Source organism: Lithobates pipiens, unplaced genomic scaffold (assembly GCF_037356315.1).
Source record: "Lithobates pipiens isolate NorthernLeopardFrog02 unplaced genomic scaffold, aLitPip1_a1.2 Scaffold_73, whole genome shotgun sequence".
Lineage (NCBI taxonomy): Eukaryota > Metazoa > Chordata > Amphibia > Anura > Ranidae > Lithobates > Lithobates pipiens.
The window spans coordinates 789,305-809,851 of NW_027507896.1; the positions used below are offsets into that span (position 1 = coordinate 789,305).

The 20,547-nt window shown below is 52.1% G+C and overlaps 1 protein-coding gene across 2 annotated transcripts in view; it reads right to left on the minus strand.

Moving 5' to 3' along the window:
* Positions 1 to 20,547, minus strand: part of LOC143959402 (sodium/potassium-transporting ATPase subunit beta-2-like) — a 64,217-nt gene that overhangs the window by 22,604 nt on the left and 21,066 nt on the right. For both annotated transcript variants that reach the window (XM_077468039.1, XM_077468040.1), the window contains exon 2: positions 17,579 to 17,707. In XM_077468039.1, the coding sequence (XP_077324165.1) occupies positions 17,579 to 17,707 (129 nt within the window). The remainder of the gene's footprint in view (positions 1 to 17,578; positions 17,708 to 20,547) is intronic.

The following is a 20,547-nucleotide window of genomic DNA, read 5'->3' on the forward strand; positions in this document are numbered from 1 at the left end:
CGAAGACTGACAATTCACCCACTCCACCATGTTCCCCCCGAAGACTGACAATTCACCCACTCCACCATGTTCCCCCCGAAGACTGACAATTCACCCACTCCACCATGTTCCCCCTGAAGACTGACAATTCACCCACTCCACCATGTTCCCCCCGAAGACTGACAATTCACCCACTCCACCATGTTCTACCCAAAGGCTGACAATTCACCCACTCCACCATGTTCCCCCCAGAGACCGACAATTCACCCACTCCACCATGTTCCCCCCGAAGACTGACAATTCACCCACTCCACCATGTTCCCCCCAGAGCCTGACAATTCACCCACTCCACCATGTTCACCCCCCGAAGACTGACAATTCACCCACTCCACCATGTTCCCCCCGAAGACTGACAATTCACCCACTCCACCATGTTCCCCCCGAAGACTGACAATTCACCCACTCCACCATGTTCCCCCCGAAGACTGACAATTCACCCACTCCACCATGTTCCCTCCAAAGACTGACAATTCACCCACTCCACCATGTTCCCCCCGAAGACTGACAATTCACCCACTCCACCATGTTCCCCCCGAAGACTGACAATTCACCCACTCCACCATGTTCCCCCCGAAAACTGACAATTCACCCACTCCACCATGTTCTCCCCGAAGACTGACAATTCACCCACTCCACCATGTTCCCCCCGAAGACTAACAATTCACCCACTCCACCATGTTCCCCCCGAAGACTGACAATTCACCCACTCCACCATGTTCCCCCCGAAGACTGACAATTCACCCACTCCACCATGTTCCCCCCGAAGACTGACAATTCACCCACTCCACCATGTTCTACCCAAAGGCTGACAATTCACCCACTCCACCATGTTCCCCCCAGAGACCGACAATTCACCCACTCCACCATGTTCCCCCCGAAGACTGACAATTCACCCACTCCACCATGTTCCCCCCAGAGCCTGACAATTCACCCACTCCACCATGTTCACCCCCCGAAGACTGACAATTCACCCACTCCACCATGTTCCCCCCGAAGACTGACAATTCACCCACTCCACCATGTTCCCTCCAAAGACTGACAATTCACCCACTCCACCATGTTCTCCCCAAAGACTGACAATTCACCCACTCCACCATGTTCCCCCCGAAGACTGACAATTCACCCACTCCACCATGTTCCCCCCGAAGACTGACAATTCACCCACTCCACCATGTTCCCTCCAAAGACTGACAATTCACCCACTCCACCATGTTCCCCCCGAAGACTGACAATTCACCCACTCCACCATGTTCCCCCCGAAGACTGACAATTCACCCACTCCACCATGTTCCCCCCGAAAACTGACAATTCACCCACTCCACCATGTTCTCCCCGAAGACTGACAATTCACCCACTCCACCATGTTCCCCCCGAAGACTAACAATTCACCCACTCCACCATGTTCCCCCCGAAGACTGACAATTCACCCACTCCACCATGTTCCCCCCAGAGACTGACAATTCACCCACTCCACCATGTTCCCCCCGAAGACTGACAATTCACCCACTCCACCATGTTCCCCCCCGAAGACTGACAATTCACCCACTCCACCATGTTCCCCCCGAAAACTGACAATTCACCCACTTCACCATGTTCCCCCCGAAGACTGACAATTCACCCACTCCACCATGTTCCCCCCAGAGACTGACAATTCACCCACTCCACCATGTTCCCCCCAGAGACTGACAATTCACCCACTCCACCATGTTCCCCCTGAAGACTGACAATTCACCCACTCCACCATGTTCTCCCCCAAAGACTGACAATTCACCGACTCCACCATGTTCCCCCCGAAGACTGACAATTCACCCACTCCACCATGTTCCCCCCGAAGACTGACAATTCACCCACTCCACCATGTTCTCCCCGAAGACTGACAATTCACCCACTCCACCATGTTCCCCCTGAAGACTGACAATTCACCCACTCCACCATGTTCCCCCCGAAGACTGACAATTCACCCACTCCACCATGTTCCCCCCGAAGACTGACAATTCACCCACTCCACCATGTTCCCCCCAGAGACTGACAATTCACCCACTCCACCATGTTCCCCCCGAAGACTGACAATTCACCCACTCCACCATGTTCCCCCCGAAGACTGACAATTCACCCACTCCACCATGTTCTCCCCAAAGACTGACAATTCACCCACTCCACCATGTTCCCACCAAAGACTGACAATTCACCCACTCCACCATGTTCCCCCCGAAGACTGACAATTCACCCACTCCACCATGTTCCCCCCTGAGACTGACAATTCACCCACTCCACCATGTTCCCCCCGAAGACTGACAATTCACCCACTCCACCATGTTCCCCCTGAAGACTGACAATTCACCCACTCCACCATGTTCCCCCCAGAGACTGACAATTCACCCACTCCACCATGTTCCCCCCGAAGACTGACAATTCACCAACTCCACCATGTTCCCTCCAAAGACTGACAATTCACCCACTCCACCATGTTCCCCCCGAAGACTGACAATTCACCCACTCCACCATGTTCCCCCCGAAAACTGACAATTCACCCACTCCACCATGTTCTCCCCGAAGACTGACAATTCACCAACTCCACCATGTTCCCCCCGAAGACTGACAATTCACCCACTCCACCATGTTCCCCCCGAAGACTGACAATTCACCCACTCCACCATGTTCCCCCCGAAGACTGACAATTCACCAACTCCACCATGTTCCCCCCGAAGACTGACAATTCACCCACCCCACCATGTTCCCCCCAGAGCCTGACAATTCACCCACTCCACCATGTTCTCCCCGAAGACTGACAATTCACCCACTCCACCATGTTCTACCCAAAGACTGACAATTCACCCACTCCACCATGTTCCCCCCGAAGACTGACAATTCACCCACTCCACCATGTTCCCCCCAGAGACTGACAATTCACCCACTCCACCATGTTCCCCCCGAAAACTGACAATTCACCCACTCCACCATGTTCCCCCCAGAGACTGACAATTCACCCACTCCACCATGTTCCCCCCGAAGACTGACAATTCACCCACTCCACCATGTTCCCCCCGAAGACTGACAATTCACCCACTCCACCATGTTCCCCCCGAAGACTGACAATTCACCCACTCCACCATGTTCCCCCCGAAAACTGACAATTCACCCACTTCACCATGTTCCCCCCGAAGACTGACAATTCACCCACTCCACCATGTTCCCCCCGAAGACTGACAATTCACCCACTCCACCATGTTCTACCCAAAGGCTGACAATTCACCCACTCCACCATGTTCCCCCCAGAGACCGACAATTCACCCACTCCACCATGTTCCCCCCGAAGACTGACAATTCACCCACTCCACCATGTTCCCCCCAGAGCCTGACAATTCACCCACTCCACCATGTTCACCCCCCGAAGACTGACAATTCACCCACTCCACCATGTTCCCCCCGAAGACTGACAATTCACCCACTCCACCATGTTCCCCCCGAAGACTGACAATTCACCCACTCCACCATGTTCCCCCCGAAGACTGACAATTCACCCACTCCACCATGTTCCCTCCAAAGACTGACAATTCACCCACTCCACCATGTTCCCCCCGAAGACTGACAATTCACCCACTCCACCATGTTCCCCCCGAAGACTGACAATTCACCCACTCCACCATGTTCCCCCCGAAGACTGACAATTCACCCACTCCACCATGTTCCCCCCGAAGACTGACAATTCACCCACTCCACCATGTTCCCCCCGAAGACTGACAATTCACCCACTCCACCATGTTCCCCCCGAAAACTGACAATTCACCCACTCCACCATGTTCTCCCCGAAGACTGACAATTCACCAACTCCACCATGTTCCCCCCGAAGACTAACAATTCACCCACTCCACCATGTTCCCCCCGAAGACTGACAATTCACCCACTCCACCATGTTCCCCCCGAAGACTGACAATTCACCAACTCCACCATGTTCCCCCCGAAGACTGACAATTCACCCACCCCACCATGTTCCCCCCAGAGCCTGACAATTCACCCACTCCACCATGTTCTCCCCGAAGACTGACAATTCACCCACTCCACCATGTTCTACCCAAAGACTGACAATTCACCCACTCCACCATGTTCCCCCCGAAGACTGACAATTCACCCACTCCACCATGTTCCCCCCGAAGACTGACAATTCACCCACTCCACCATGTTCCCCCCGAAAACTGACAATTCACCCACTCCACCATGTTCTCCCCGAAGACTGACAATGCACCCACTCCACCATGTTCCCCCCGAAGACTAACAATTCACCCACTCCACCATGTTCCCCCCGAAGACTGACAATTCACCCACTCCACCATGTTCCCCCCGAAGACTGACAATTCACCCACTCCACCATGTTCCCCCCGAAGACTGACAATTCACCCACTCCACCATGTTCTACCCAAAGGCTGACAATTCACCCACTCCACCATGTTCCCCCCAGAGACCGACAATTCACCCACTCCACCATGTTCCCCCCGAAGACTGACAATTCACCCACTCCACCATGTTCCCCCCAGAGCCTGACAATTCACCCACTCCACCATGTTCACCCCCCGAAGACTGACAATTCACCCACTCCACCATGTTCCCCCCGAAGACTGACAATTCACCCACTCCACCATGTTCCCTCCAAAGACTGACAATTCACCCACTCCACCATGTTCTCCCCAAAGACTGACAATTCACCCACTCCACCATGTTCCCCCCGAAGACTGACAATTCACCCACTCCACCATGTTCCCCCCGAAGACTGACAATTCACCCACTCCACCATGTTCCCTCCAAAGACTGACAATTCACCCACTCCACCATGTTCCCCCCGAAGACTGACAATTCACCCACTCCACCATGTTCCCCCCGAAGACTGACAATTCACCCACTCCACCATGTTCCCCCCGAAAACTGACAATTCACCCACTCCACCATGTTCTCCCCGAAGACTGACAATTCACCCACTCCACCATGTTCCCCCCGAAGACTAACAATTCACCCACTCCACCATGTTCCCCCCGAAGACTGACAATTCACCCACTCCACCATGTTCCCCCCAGAGACTGACAATTCACCCACTCCACCATGTTCCCCCCGAAGACTGACAATTCACCCACTCCACCATGTTCCCCCCCGAAGACTGACAATTCACCCACTCCACCATGTTCCCCCCGAAAACTGACAATTCACCCACTTCACCATGTTCCCCCCGAAGACTGACAATTCACCCACTCCACCATGTTCCCCCCAGAGACTGACAATTCACCCACTCCACCATGTTCCCCCCAGAGACTGACAATTCACCCACTCCACCATGTTCCCCCTGAAGACTGACAATTCACCCACTCCACCATGTTCTCCCCCAAAGACTGACAATTCACCGACTCCACCATGTTCCCCCCGAAGACTGACAATTCACCCACTCCACCATGTTCCCCCCGAAGACTGACAATTCACCCACTCCACCATGTTCTCCCCGAAGACTGACAATTCACCCACTCCACCATGTTCCCCCCGAAGACTGACAATTCACCCACTCCACCATGTTCCCCCCGAAGACTGACAATTCACCCACTCCACCATGTTCCCCCCGAAGACTGACAATTCACCCACTCCACCATGTTCTCCCCGAAGACTGACAATTCACCAACTCCACCATGTTCCCCCCGAAGACTAACAATTCACCCACTCCACCATGTTCCCCCCGAAGACTGACAATTCACCCACTCCACCATGTTCCCCCCGAAGACTGACAATTCACCAACTCCACCATGTTCCCCCCGAAGACTGACAATTCACCCACCCCACCATGTTCCCCCCAGAGCCTGACAATTCACCCACTCCACCATGTTCTCCCCGAAGACTGACAATTCACCCACTCCACCATGTTCTACCCAAAGACTGACAATTCACCCACTCCACCATGTTCCCCCCGAAGACTGACAATTCACCCACTCCACCATGTTCCCCCCGAAGACTGACAATTCACCCACTCCACCATGTTCCCCCCGAAAACTGACAATTCACCCACTCCACCATGTTCTCCCCGAAGACTGACAATTCACCCACTCCACCATGTTCCCCCCGAAGACTAACAATTCACCCACTCCACCATGTTCCCCCCGAAGACTGACAATTCACCCACTCCACCATGTTCCCCCCGAAGACTGACAATTCACCCACTCCACCATGTTCCCCCCGAAGACTGACAATTCACCCACTCCACCATGTTCTACCCAAAGGCTGACAATTCACCCACTCCACCATGTTCCCCCCAGAGACCGACAATTCACCCACTCCACCATGTTCCCCCCGAAGACTGACAATTCACCCACTCCACCATGTTCCCCCCAGAGCCTGACAATTCACCCACTCCACCATGTTCACCCCCCGAAGACTGACAATTCACCCACTCCACCATGTTCCCCCCGAAGACTGACAATTCACCCACTCCACCATGTTCCCTCCAAAGACTGACAATTCACCCACTCCACCATGTTCTCCCCAAAGACTGACAATTCACCCACTCCACCATGTTCCCCCCGAAGACTGACAATTCACCCACTCCACCATGTTCCCCCCGAAGACTGACAATTCACCCACTCCACCATGTTCCCTCCAAAGACTGACAATTCACCCACTCCACCATGTTCCCCCCGAAGACTGACAATTCACCCACTCCACCATGTTCCCCCCGAAGACTGACAATTCACCCACTCCACCATGTTCCCCCCGAAAACTGACAATTCACCCACTCCACCATGTTCTCCCCGAAGACTGACAATTCACCCACTCCACCATGTTCCCCCCGAAGACTAACAATTCACCCACTCCACCATGTTCCCCCCGAAGACTGACAATTCACCCACTCCACCATGTTCCCCCCAGAGACTGACAATTCACCCACTCCACCATGTTCCCCCCGAAGACTGACAATTCACCCACTCCACCATGTTCCCCCCCGAAGACTGACAATTCACCCACTCCACCATGTTCCCCCCGAAAACTGACAATTCACCCACTTCACCATGTTCCCCCCGAAGACTGACAATTCACCCACTCCACCATGTTCCCCCCAGAGACTGACAATTCACCCACTCCACCATGTTCCCCACAGAGACTGACAATTCACCCACTCCACCATGTTCCCCCTGAAGACTGACAATTCACCCACTCCACCATGTTCTCCCCCAAAGACTGACAATTCACCGACTCCACCATGTTCCCCCCGAAGACTGACAATTCACCCACTCCACCATGTTCCCCCCGAAGACTGACAATTCACCCACTCCACCATGTTCTCCCCGAAGACTGACAATTCACCCACTCCACCATGTTCCCCCTGAAGACTGACAATTCACCCACTCCACCATGTTCCCCCCGAAGACTGACAATTCACCCACTCCACCATGTTCCCCCCGAAGACTGACAATTCACCCACTCCACCATGTTCCCCCCAGAGACTGACAATTCACCCACTCCACCATGTTCCCCCCGAAGACTGACAATTCACCCACTCCACCATGTTCCCCCCGAAGACTGACAATTCACCCACTCCACCATGTTCTCCCCAAAGACTGACAATTCACCCACTCCACCATGTTCCCACCAAAGACTGACAATTCACCCACTCCACCATGTTCCCCCCGAAGACTGACAATTCACCCACTCCACCATGTTCCCCCCTGAGACTGACAATTCACCCACTCCACCATGTTCCCCCCGAAGACTGACAATTCACCCACTCCACCATGTTCCCCCTGAAGACTGACAATTCACCCACTCCACCATGTTCCCCCCAGAGACTGACAATTCACCCACTCCACCATGTTCCCCCCGAAGACTGACAATTCACCAACTCCACCATGTTCCCTCCAAAGACTGACAATTCACCCACTCCACCATGTTCCCCCCGAAGACTGACAATTCACCCACTCCACCATGTTCCCCCCGAAGACTGACAATTCACCCACTCCACCATGTTCCCCCCGAAGACTGACAATTCACCCACTCCACCATGTTCCCTCCAAAGACTGACAATTCACCCACTCCACCATGTTCCCCCCGAAGACTGACAATTCACCCACTCCACCATGTTCCCCCCGAAAACTGACAATTCACCCACTCCACCATGTTCTCCCCGAAGACTGACAATTCACCAACTCCACCATGTTCCCCCCGAAGACTGACAATTCACCCACTCCACCATGTTCCCCCCGAAGACTGACAATTCACCCACTCCACCATGTTCCCCCCGAAGACTGACAATTCACCAACTCCACCATGTTCCCCCCGAAGACTGACAATTCACCCACCCCACCATGTTCCCCCCAGAGCCTGACAATTCACCCACTCCACCATGTTCTCCCCGAAGACTGACAATTCACCCACTCCACCATGTTCTACCCAAAGACTGACAATTCACCCACTCCACCATGTTCTACCCAAAGACTGACAATTCACCCACTCCACCATGTTCCCCCCGAAGACTGACAATTCACCCACTCCACCATGTTCCCCCCGAAAACTGACAATTCACCCACTCCACCATGTTCCCCCCGAAGACTGACAATTCACCCACTCCACCATGTTCCCCCCAGAGACTGACAATTCACCCACTCCACCATGTTCCCCCCAGAGACTGACAATTCACCCACTCCACCATGTTCCCCCTGAAGACTGACAATTCACCCACTCCACCATGTTCTCCCCCAAAGACTGACAATTCACCCACTCCACCATGTTCCCCCTGAAGACTGACAATTCACCCACTCCACCATGTTCCCCCCGAAGACTGACAATTCACCCACTCCACCATGTTCCCCCCGAAGACTGACAATTCACCCACTCCACCATGTTCCCCCCGAAGACTGACAATTCACCCACTCCACCATGTTCCCCCCGAAGACTGACAATTCACCCACTCCACCATGTTCCCCCCAGAGACTGACAATTCACCCACTCCACCATGTTCCCCCCGAAGACTGACAATTCACCCACTCCACCATGTTCCCCCTGAAGACTGACAATTCACCCACTCCACCATGTTCCCCCCAGAGACTGACAATTCACCCACTCCACCATGTTCCCCCCGAAGACTGACAATTCACCAACTCCACCATGTTCCCTCCAAGACTGACAATTCACCCACTCCACCATGTTCCCCCCGAAGACTGACAATTCACCCACTCCACCATGTTCCCCCCGAAGACTGACAATTCACCCACTCCACCATGTTCCCCCCGAAAACTGACAATTCACCCACTCCACCATGTTCTCCCCGAAGACTGACAATTCACCAACTCCACCATGTTCCCCCCGAAGACTGACAATTCACCCACCCCACCATGTTCTCCCCCGAAGACTGACAATTCACCCACTCCACCATGTTCCCCCCGAAGACTGACAATTCACCCACTCCACCATGTTCTCCCCAAAGACTGACAATTCACCCACTCCACCATGTTCTCCCCAAAGACTGACAATTCACCCACTCCACCATGTTCTCCCCCGAAGACTGACAATTCACCCACTCCACCATGTTCCCCCCGAAGACTGACAATTCACCCACTCCACCATGTTCTCCCCAAAGACTGACAATTCACCCACTCCACCATGTTCTCCCCAAAGACTGACAATTCACCCACTCCACCATGTTCCCCCCAGAGACTGACAATTCACCCACTCCACCATGTTCCCCCTGAAGACTGACAATTCACCCACTCCACCATGTTCCCCCCGAAGACTGACAATTCACCCACTCCACCATGTTCCCCCCGAAGACTGACAATTCACCCACTCCACCATGTTCCCCCCGAAGACTGACAATTCACCCACTCCACCATGTTCCCCCCAGAGACTGACAATTCACCCACTCCACCATGTTCCCCCCCGAAGACTGACAATTCACCCACTCCACCATGTTCCCCCTGAAGACTGACAATTCACCCACTCTACCATGTTCCCCCCGAAGACTGACAATTCACCCACTCCACCATGTTCCCCCCGAAGTCTGACAATTCACCCACTCCACCATGTTCTCCCCAAAGACTGACAATTCACCCACTCCACCATGTTCCCACCAAAGACTGACAATTCACCCACTCCACCATGTTCCCCCCGAAGACTGACAATTCACCCACTCCACCATGTTCCCCCCAGAGACTGACAATTCACCCACTCCACCATGTTCCCCCCAGAGACTGACAATTCACCCACTCCACCATGTTCACCCCCCGAAGACTGACAATTCACCCACTCCACCATGTTCTCCCCGAAGACTGACAATTCACCCACCCCACCATGTTCTCCCCCGAAGACTGACAATTCACCCACTCCACCATGTTCTACCCAAAGACTGACAATTCACCCACTCCACCATGTTCCCCCCGAAGACTGACAATTCACCCACTCCACCATGTTCCCCCCGAAGACTGACAATTCACCCACTCCACCATGTTCCCCCCGAAAACTGACAATTCACCCACTTCACCATGTTCCCCCCGAAGACTGACAATTCACCCACTGCACCATGTTCCCCCCAGAGACTGACAATTCACCCACTCCACCATGTTCCCCCCAGAGACTGACAATTCACCCACTCCACCATGTTCCCCCTGAAGACTGACAATTCACCCACTCCACCATGTTCTCCCCCAAAGACTGACAATTCACCCACTCCACCATGTTCCCCCTGAAGACTGACAATTCACCCACTCCACCATGTTCCCCCCGAAGACTGACAATTCACCCACTCCACCATGTTCCCCCCAGAGACTGACAATTCACCCACTCCACCATGTTCCCCCCGAAGACTGACAATTCACCCACTCCACCATGTTCCCCCTGAAGACTGACAATTCACCCACTCCACCATGTTCCCCCCAGAGACTGACAATTCACCCACTCCACCATGTTCCCCCCAGAGACTGACAATTCACCCACTCCACCATGTTCCCCCCGAAGACTGACAATTCACCCACTCCACCATGTTCTCCCCGAAGACTGACAATTCACCCACTCCACCATGTTCCCCCCGAAGACTGACAATTCACCCACTCCACCATGTTCCCCCCGAAGACTGACAATTCACCCACTCCACCATGTTCCCCCCGAAAACTGACAATTCACCCACTCCACCATGTTCACCCCCCGAAGACTGACAATTCACCCACTCCACCATGTTCTCCCCGAAGACTGACAATTCACCAACTCCACCATGTTCCCCCCGAAGACTGACAATTCACCCACTCCACCATGTTCCCCCCGAAGACTGACAATTCACCCACTCCACCATGTTCCCCCCGAAAACTGACAATTCACCCACTTCACCATGTTCCCCCCGAAGACTGACAATTCACCCACTCCACCATGTTCCCCCCAGAGACTGACAATTCACCCACTCCACCATGTTCCCCCCAGAGACTGACAATTCACCCACTCCACCATGTTCCCCCCGAAGACTGACAATTCACCCACTCCACCATGTTCCCCCCGAAGACTGACAATTCACCCACTCCACCATGTTCCCCCCGAAGACTGACAATTCACCAACTCCACCATGTTCCCCCCAGAGACTGACAATTCACCCACTCCACCATGTTCCCCCCAGAGACTGACAATTCACCCACTCCACCATGTTCCCCCCAGAGACTGACAATTCACCCACTCCACCATGTTCCCCCCGAAGACTGACAATTCACCCACTCCACCATGTTCCCCCCGAAGACTGACAATTCACCCACTCCACCATGTTCCCCCCGAAGACTGACAATTCACCCACTCCACCATGTTCTCCCCAAAGACTGACAATTCACCCACTCCACCATGTTCCCACCAAAGACTGACAATTCACCCACTCCACCATGTTCCCCCCGAAGACTGACAATTCACCCACTCCACCATGTTCCCCCCAGAGACTGACAATTCACCCACTCCACCATGTTCCCCCCAGAGACTGACAATTCACCCACTCCACCATGTTCTCCCCGAAGACTGACAATTCACCCACCCCACCATGTTCTCCCCCGAAGACTGACAATTCACCCACTCCACCATGTTCACCCCAGAGACTGACAATTCACCCACTCCACCATGTTCTCCCCGAAGACTGACAATTCACCCACTTCACCATGTTCCCCCCAGAGACTGACAATTCACCCACTCCACCATGTTCCCCCCCAAAGACTGACAATTCACCCACTCCACCATGTTCCCCCCAGAGACTGACAATTCACCCACTCCACCATGTTCCCCCCGAAGACTGACAATTCACCCACTCCACCATGTTCCCCCCAGAGACTGACAATTCACCCACTCCACCATGTTCTCCCCGAAGACTGACAATTCACCCACTCCACCATGTTCCCCCCGAAGACTGACAATTCACCCACTCCACCATGTTCCCCCCGAAGACTGACAATTCACCCACTCCACCATGTTCCCCCCGAAGACTGACAATTCACCCACTCCACCATGTTCCCCCCGAAGACTGACAATTCACCCACTCCACCATGTTCCCCCCGAAGACTGACAATTCATCCACTCCACCATGTTCCCCCCGAAGACTGACAATTCACCCACTCCACCATGTTCCCCCCGAAGACTGACAATTCACCCACTCCACCATGTTCCCCCCGAAGACTGACAATTCACCCACTCCACCATGTTCCCCCTGAAGACTGACAATTCACCCACCCCACCATGTTCCCCCCAGAGAACTGACAATTCACCCACTCCACCATGTTCACCCCGAAGACTGACAATTCACCCACTCCACCATGTTCCCCCCGAAGACTGACAATTCACCCACTCCACCATGTTCCCCCCGAAGACTGACAATTCACCCACTCCACCATGTTCCCCCCGAAGACTGACAATTCACCCACTCCACCATGTTCCCCCCGAAGACTGACAATTCACCCACTCCACCATGTTCCCCCCGAAAACTGACAATTCACCCACTCCACCATGTTCCCCCCGAAGACTGACAATTCACCCACTCCCCCATGTTCTACCCAAAGGCTGACAATTCACCCACTCCACCATGTTCCCCCCAGAGACCGACAATTCACCCACTCCACCATGTTCCCCCCGAAGACTGACAATTCACCCACTCCACCATGTTCCCCCCAGAGACTGACAATTCACCCACTCCACCATGTTCACCCCCCGAAGACTGACAATTCACCCACTCCACCATGTTCCCCCCGAAGACTGACAATTCACCAACTCCACCATGTTCCCTCCAAAGACTGACAATTCACCCACTCCACCATGTTCTCCCCCCCGAAGACTGACAATTCACCCACTCCACCATGTTCCCCCCGAAGACTGACAATTCACCCACTCCACCATGTTCCCCCCGAAGACTGACAATTCACCCACTCCACCATGTTCCCCCCGAAGACTGACAATTCACCCACTCCACCATGTTCCCCCCGAAAACTGACAATTCACCCACTCCACCATGTTCCCCCCGAAGACTGACAATTCACCCACTCCACCATGTTCTCCCCGAAGACTGACAATTCACCCACTCCACCATGTTCCCCCCGAAGACTGACAATTCACCCACTCCACCATGTTCCCCCCGAAGACTGACAATTCACCCACTCCACCATGTTCCCCCCCGAAGACTGACAATTCACCCACTTCACCATGTTCCCCCCGAAGACTGACAATTCACCCACTCCACCATGTTCTCCCCGAAGACTGACAATTCACCCACTCCACCATGTTCCCCCCGAAGACTGACAATTCACCCACTCCACCATGTTCCCCCCCGAAGACTGACAATTCACCCACTTCACCATGTTCCCCCCGAAGACTGACAATTCACCCACTCCACCATGTTCCCCCCAAAGACTGACAATTCACCCACTCCACCATGTTCCCCCCGAAGACTGACAATTCACCCACTCCATCATGTTCTCCCCCGAGGACTGACAATTCACCCACTCCACCATGTTCCCCCCGAAGACTGACAATTCACCCACTCCACCATGTTCTCCCCGAAGACTGACAATTCACCCACTCCACCATGTTCCCCCCAGAGACTGACAATTCACCCACTCCACCATGTTCCCCCCGAAGACTGACAATTCACCCACTCCACCATGTTCCCCCCGAAAACTGACAATTCACCCACTCCACCATGTTCCCCCCGAAGACTGACAATTCACCCACTCCACCATGTTCCCCCCGAAGACTGACAATTCACCCACTCCACCATGTTCTCCCTAAAGACCCACTCTACCAGGTTCTCCCTAAAGACCCACTCTACCAGGTTCTCCCTAAAGACCCACTCTACCAGGTTCTCCCTAAAGACCCACTCCACCATGTTCTCCCTAAAGACCCACTCCACCATGTTTTTCCTAAAGACCCACTCCACCAGGTTCTCCCTAAAGACCCACTCCACCATGTTTTTCCTAAAGACCCACTCCACCAGGTTCTCCCTAAAGACCCACTCTACCAGGTTCTCCCTAAAGACCCACTCTACCAGGTTCTCCCTAAAGACCCACTCCACCAGGTTCTCCCTAAAGACCCACTCCACCAGGTTCTCCCTAAAGATCCACTCCACCAGGTTCTCCCTAAAGACCCACTCCACCAGGTTCTCCCTAAAGACCCACTCTACCAGGTTCTCCCTAAAGACTCACTCCACCAGGTTCTCCCTAAAGACTCACTCCACCAGGTTCTCCCTAAAGACCCACTCTACCAGGTTCTCCCTAAAGACCCACTCCACCAGGTTCTCCCTAAAGACTCACTCCACCAGGTTCTCCCTAAAGACTCACTCCACCAGCTTCTCCCTAAAGACCCACTCCACCAGCTTCTCCCTAAAGACCCACTCTACCAGGTTCTCCCTAAAGACTCACTCCACCAGCTTCTCCCTAAAGACCCACTCCACCAGCTTCTCCCTAAAGACCCACTCTACCAGGTTCTCCCTAAAGACTCACTCCACCAGGTTCTCCCTAAAGACCCACTCCACCAGGTTCTCCCTAAAGACTCACTCCACCAGGTTCTCCCTAAAGACCCACTCCACCAGGTTCTCCCTAAAGACCCACTCTACCAGGTTCTCCCTAAAGACTCACTCCACCAGGTTCTCCCTAAAGACCCACTCCACCAGGTTCTCCCTAAAGACTCACTCCACCAGGTTCTCCCTAAAGACCCACTCCACCAGGTTCTCCCTAAAGACTCACTCCACCAGCTTCTCCCTAAAGACCCACTCTACCAGGTTCTCCCTAAAGACCCACTCCACCAGGTTCTCCCTAAAGACTCACTCTACCAGGTTCTCCCTAAAGACTCACTCCACCAGCTTCTCCCTAAAGACCCACTCTACCAGGTTCTCCCTAAAGACCCACTCCACCAGGTTCTCCCTAAAGACCCACTCCACCAGGTTCTCCCTAAAGACTCACTCCACCAGCTTCTCCCTAAAGACTCACTCCACCAGCTTCTCCCTAAAGACCCACTCTACCAGGTTCTCCCTAAAGACTCACTCCACCAGGTTCTCCCTAAAGACCCACTCCACCAGGTTCTCCCTAAAGACCCACTCTACCAGGTTCTCCCTAAAGACTCACTCCACCAGCTTCTCCCTAAAGACTCACTCCACCAGCTTCTCCCTAAAGACCCACTCTACCAGGTTCTCCCTAAAGACCCACTCCACCAGGTTCTCCCTAAAGACCCACTCTACCATGTTCTCCCTAAAGACCCACTCTACCAGGTTCTCCCTAAAGACCCACTCTACCAGGTTCTCCCTAAAGACCCACTCTACCAGCTTCTCCCTAAAGACTCACTCCACCAGCTTCTCCCTAAAGACTCACTCTACCAGGTTCTCCCTAAAGACCCACTCCACCAGCTTCTCCCTAAAGACCCACTCTACCAGGTTCTCCCTAAAGACCCACTCTACCAGGTTCTCCCTAAAGACCCACTCTACCATGTTCTCCCTAAAGACCCACTCTACCATGTTCTCCCTAAAGACCCACTCCACCAGGTTCTCCCTAAAGACCCACTCTACCATGTTCTCCCTAAAGACCCACTCTACCAGGTTCTCCCTAAAGACCCACTCTACCAGGTTCTCCCTAAAGACCCACTCTACCAGCTTCTCCCTAAAGACTCACTCCACCAGCTTCTCCCTAAAGACTCACTCTACCAGGTTCTCCCTAAAGACCCACTCTACCAGGTTCTCCCTAAAGACCCACTCCACCAGGTTCTCCCTAAAGACCCACTCTACCAGGTTCTCCCTAAAGACCCACTCTACCAGGTTCTCCCTAAAGACCCACTCTACCAGCTTCTCCCTAAAGACTCACTCCACCAGCTTCTCCCTAAAGACTCACTCTACCAGGTTCTCCCTAAAGACCCACTCTACCAGGTTCTCCCTAAAGACCCACTCCACCAGGTTCTCCCTAAAGACCCACTCTACCAGGTTCTCCCTAAAGACCCACTCTACCAGGTTCTCCCTAAAGACTCACTCTACCAGGTTCTCCCTAAAGACCCACTCCACCAGCTTCTCCCTAAAGACTCACTCCACCAGCTTCTCCCTAAAGACTCACTCCACCAGCTTCTCCCTAAAGACTCACTCCACCAGCTTCTCCCTAAAGACCCACTCTACCAGGTTCTCCCTAAAGACTCACTCTACCAGGTTCTCCCTAAAGACTCACTCCACCAGGTTCTCACTAAAGACCCACTCCACCAGGTTCTCCCTAAAGACTCACTCTACCAGGTTCTCCCTAAAGACTCACTCCACCAGCTTCTCCCTAAAGACCCACTCTACCAGGTTCTCCCTAAAGACCCACTCCACCAGGTTCTCCCTAAAGACCCACTCCACCAGGTTCTCCCTAAAGACCCACTCCACCAGGTTCTCCCTAAAGACTCACTCTACCAGGTTCTCCCTAAAGACTCACTCCACCAGCTTCTCCCTAAAGACCCACTCTACCAGGTTCTCCCTAAAGACCCACTCCACCAGCTTCTCCCTAAAGACCCACTCTACCAGGTTCTCCCTAAAGACTCACTCCACCAGCTTCTCCCTAAAGACCCACTCTACCAGGTTCTCCCTAAAGACTCACTCCACCAGCTTCTCCCTAAAGACTCACTCCACCAGCTTCTCCCTAAAGACCCACTCCACCATGTTTCCCTTAAAGACTGACAGCTCTCCTGAACCTCAAAATATTATGGCTCACCCACTCCACCATGCCCTATCCAAAGGCTGACCGCTTACCCACTCCATCATGTTCTACCCAAAGGCTGACCACTCACCCACTCCACCATGTTCTACCCAAAGGCTGACCACTCACCCACTCCACCATGTTCTACCCAAAGGCTGACCACTCACCCACTCCACCATGTTCTACCCAAAGACTGACAGCTCTCCAGAACCAAGTCCTGCTCTCCATTTTCCTGGCAGCCCCCTCTTTACATGAAGGTTTAGAAGTTTGTATACAGCTGTCCCCATTACATCCTTCCACCAGCTATGGTACATGAATATAGGAAACCCCCACAAGAGGTAGATGATGAGGGTCGGGGGGGGAGGTTCTCTCACCTGGATTGACCAGTCGATCGGAGTATTTTGGATTATATTCGTCGATGGTCTGCAGCATCACCCACATACTGAGAATGAAGACGGCCGTGAGGAAGGCGTAGAAAACAAAGTAGAACATGAGGATCATTGCTGGGGAAGAAAGGGTTAGTCAGTATTAGTCCCGACTCTGCCAGGGGGTGCGGGGGGGTTATGTATCCTCTTCAGACTGATGCCAAAGGGCGATACAATTGGGGGTGTGAATGAGGTGCCATCTGTATATTATAGTTCACAAAACTCTGTTATTGAGAAGTGACCTCTGGTGGAGTCCTTCATGAAGTCCCGGTCTCTGGGACTGACTGGTGGGCATCTCAAAGGGTCAGAGAGTGGAGGAGACGACGAGGACAACACAGGGACCAAAAAACAGGAATGAGATAGTCCTGACTGTGTCCTGTGTACAGAGTTAGGTCCCGGTCCTTATATAATGAGATATAGGAATGAGATAGTCCTGACTGTGTCCTGTGTACAGAGTTAGGTCCCGGTCCTTATATAATGAGATATAGGAATGAGATAGTCCTGACTGTGTCCTGTGTACATAGTTAGGTCCCGGTCCTTATATAATGAGATATAGGAATGAGATAGTCCTGACTGTGTCCCGTGTACATAGTTAGGTCCCGGTCCTTATATAATGAGATATAGGAATGAGATAGTCCTGACTGTGTCCTGTGTACAGAGTTAGGTCCCGGTCCTTATATAATGAGATATAGGAATGAGATAGTCCTGACTGTGTCCCGTGTACAGAGTTAGGTCCCGGTCCTTATATAATGAGATATAGGAATGAGATAGTCCTGACTGTGTCCTGTGTACAGAGTTAGGTCCCGGTCCTTATATAATGAGATATAGGAATGAGATAGTCCTGACTGTGTCCTGTGTACAGAGTTAGGTCCTGGTCCTTATATAATGAGATATAGGAATGAGATAGTCCTGACTGTGTCCTGTGTACAGAGTTAGGTCCCGGTCCTTATATAATGATATATAGGAATGACATAGTCCTGACTGTGTCCTGTGTACAGAGTTAGGTCCTGGTCCTTATATAATGAGATATAGGAATGAGATAGTCCTGACTGTGTCCCGTGTACATAGTTAGGTCCCGGTCCTTATATAATGAGATATAGGAATGAGATAGTCCTGACTGTGTCCTGTGTACAGAGTTAGGTCCCGGTCCTTATATAATGAGATATAGGAATGAGATAGTCCTGACTGTGTCCCGTGTACAGAGTTAGGTCCCGGTCCTTATATAATGAGATATAGGAATGAGATAGTCCTGACTGTGTCCTGTGTACAGAGTTAGGTCCCGGTCCTTATATAATGAGATATAGGAATGAGATAGTCCTGACTGTGTCCTGTGTACAGAGTTAGGTCCTGGTCCTTATATAATGAGATATAGGAATGAGATAGTCCTGACTGTGTCCTGTGTACAGAGTTAGGTCCCGGTCCTTATATAATGATATATAGGAATGACATAGTCCTGACTGTGTCCTGTGTACAGAGTTAGGTCCTGGTCCTTATATAATGAGATATAGGAATGAGATAATCCTGACTGTGTACAGAGTTAGGTCCCGGTCCTTATATAATGAGATATAGGAATGAGATAGTCCTGACGGTGTCCCGTGTACATAGTTAGGTCCCGGTCCTTATATAATGAGATATAGGAATGAGATAGTCCTGACTGTGTCCCGTGTACATAGTTAGGTCCCGGTCCTTATATAATGAGATATAGGAATGAGATAGTCCTGACTGTGTCCCGTGTACATAGTTAGGTCCCGGTCCTTATATAATGAGATATAGGAATGAGATAGTCCTGACTGTGTCCTGTGTACATAGTTAGGTCCCGGTCCTTATATAATGAGATATAGGAATGAGATAGTCCTGACTGTGTCCCGTGTACATAGTTAGGTCCTGGTCCTTATATAATGAGATATAGGAATGAGATAGTCCTGACTGTGTCCCGTGTACATAGTTAGGTCCCGGTCCTTATATAATGATATATAGGAATGAGATAGTCCTGACTGTGTCCTGTGTACAGAGTTAGGTCCCGGTCCTTATATAATGATATATAGGAATGAGATAGTCCTGACTGTGTCCTGTGTACATAGTTAGGTCCTGGTCCTTATATAATGAGATATAGGAATGAGATAGTCCTGACTGTGTCCCGTGTACATAGTTAGGTCCCGGTCCTTATATAATGAGATATAGGAATGAGATAGTCCTGACTGTGTCCTGTGTACAGAGTTAGGTCCCGGTCCTTATATAATGAGATATAGGAATGAGATAGTCCTGACTGTGTCCTGTGTACAGAGTTAGGTCCTGGTCCTTATATAATGAGATATAGGAATGAGATAGTCCTGACTGTGTCCCGTGTACATAGTTAGGTCCTGGTCCTTATATAATGAGATATAGGAATGAGATAGTCCTGACTGTGTCCCGTGTACAGAGTTAGGTCCCGGTCCTTATATAATGAGATATAGGAATGAGATAGTCCTGACTGTGTCCTGTGTACAGAGTTAGGTCCCGGTCCTTATATAATGAGATATAGGAATGAGATAGTCCTGACTGTGTCCCGTGTACATAGTTAGGTCCTGGTCCTTATATAATGAGATATAGGAATGAGATAGTCCTGACTGTGTCCCGTGTACATAGTTAGGTCCCGGTCCTTATATAATGAGATATAGGAATGAGATAGTCCTGACTGTGTCCTGTGTACAGAGTTAGGTCCTGGTCCTTATATAATGAGATATAGGAATGAGATAGTCCTGACTGTGTCCCGTGTACATAGTTAGGTCCCGGTCCTTATATAATGAGATATAGGAATGAGATAGTCCTGACTGTGTCCCGTGTACAGAGTTAGGTCCCGGTCCTTATATAATGAGATATAGGAATGAGATAGTCCTGACTGTGTCCCGTGTACATAGTTAGGTCCCGGTCCTTATATA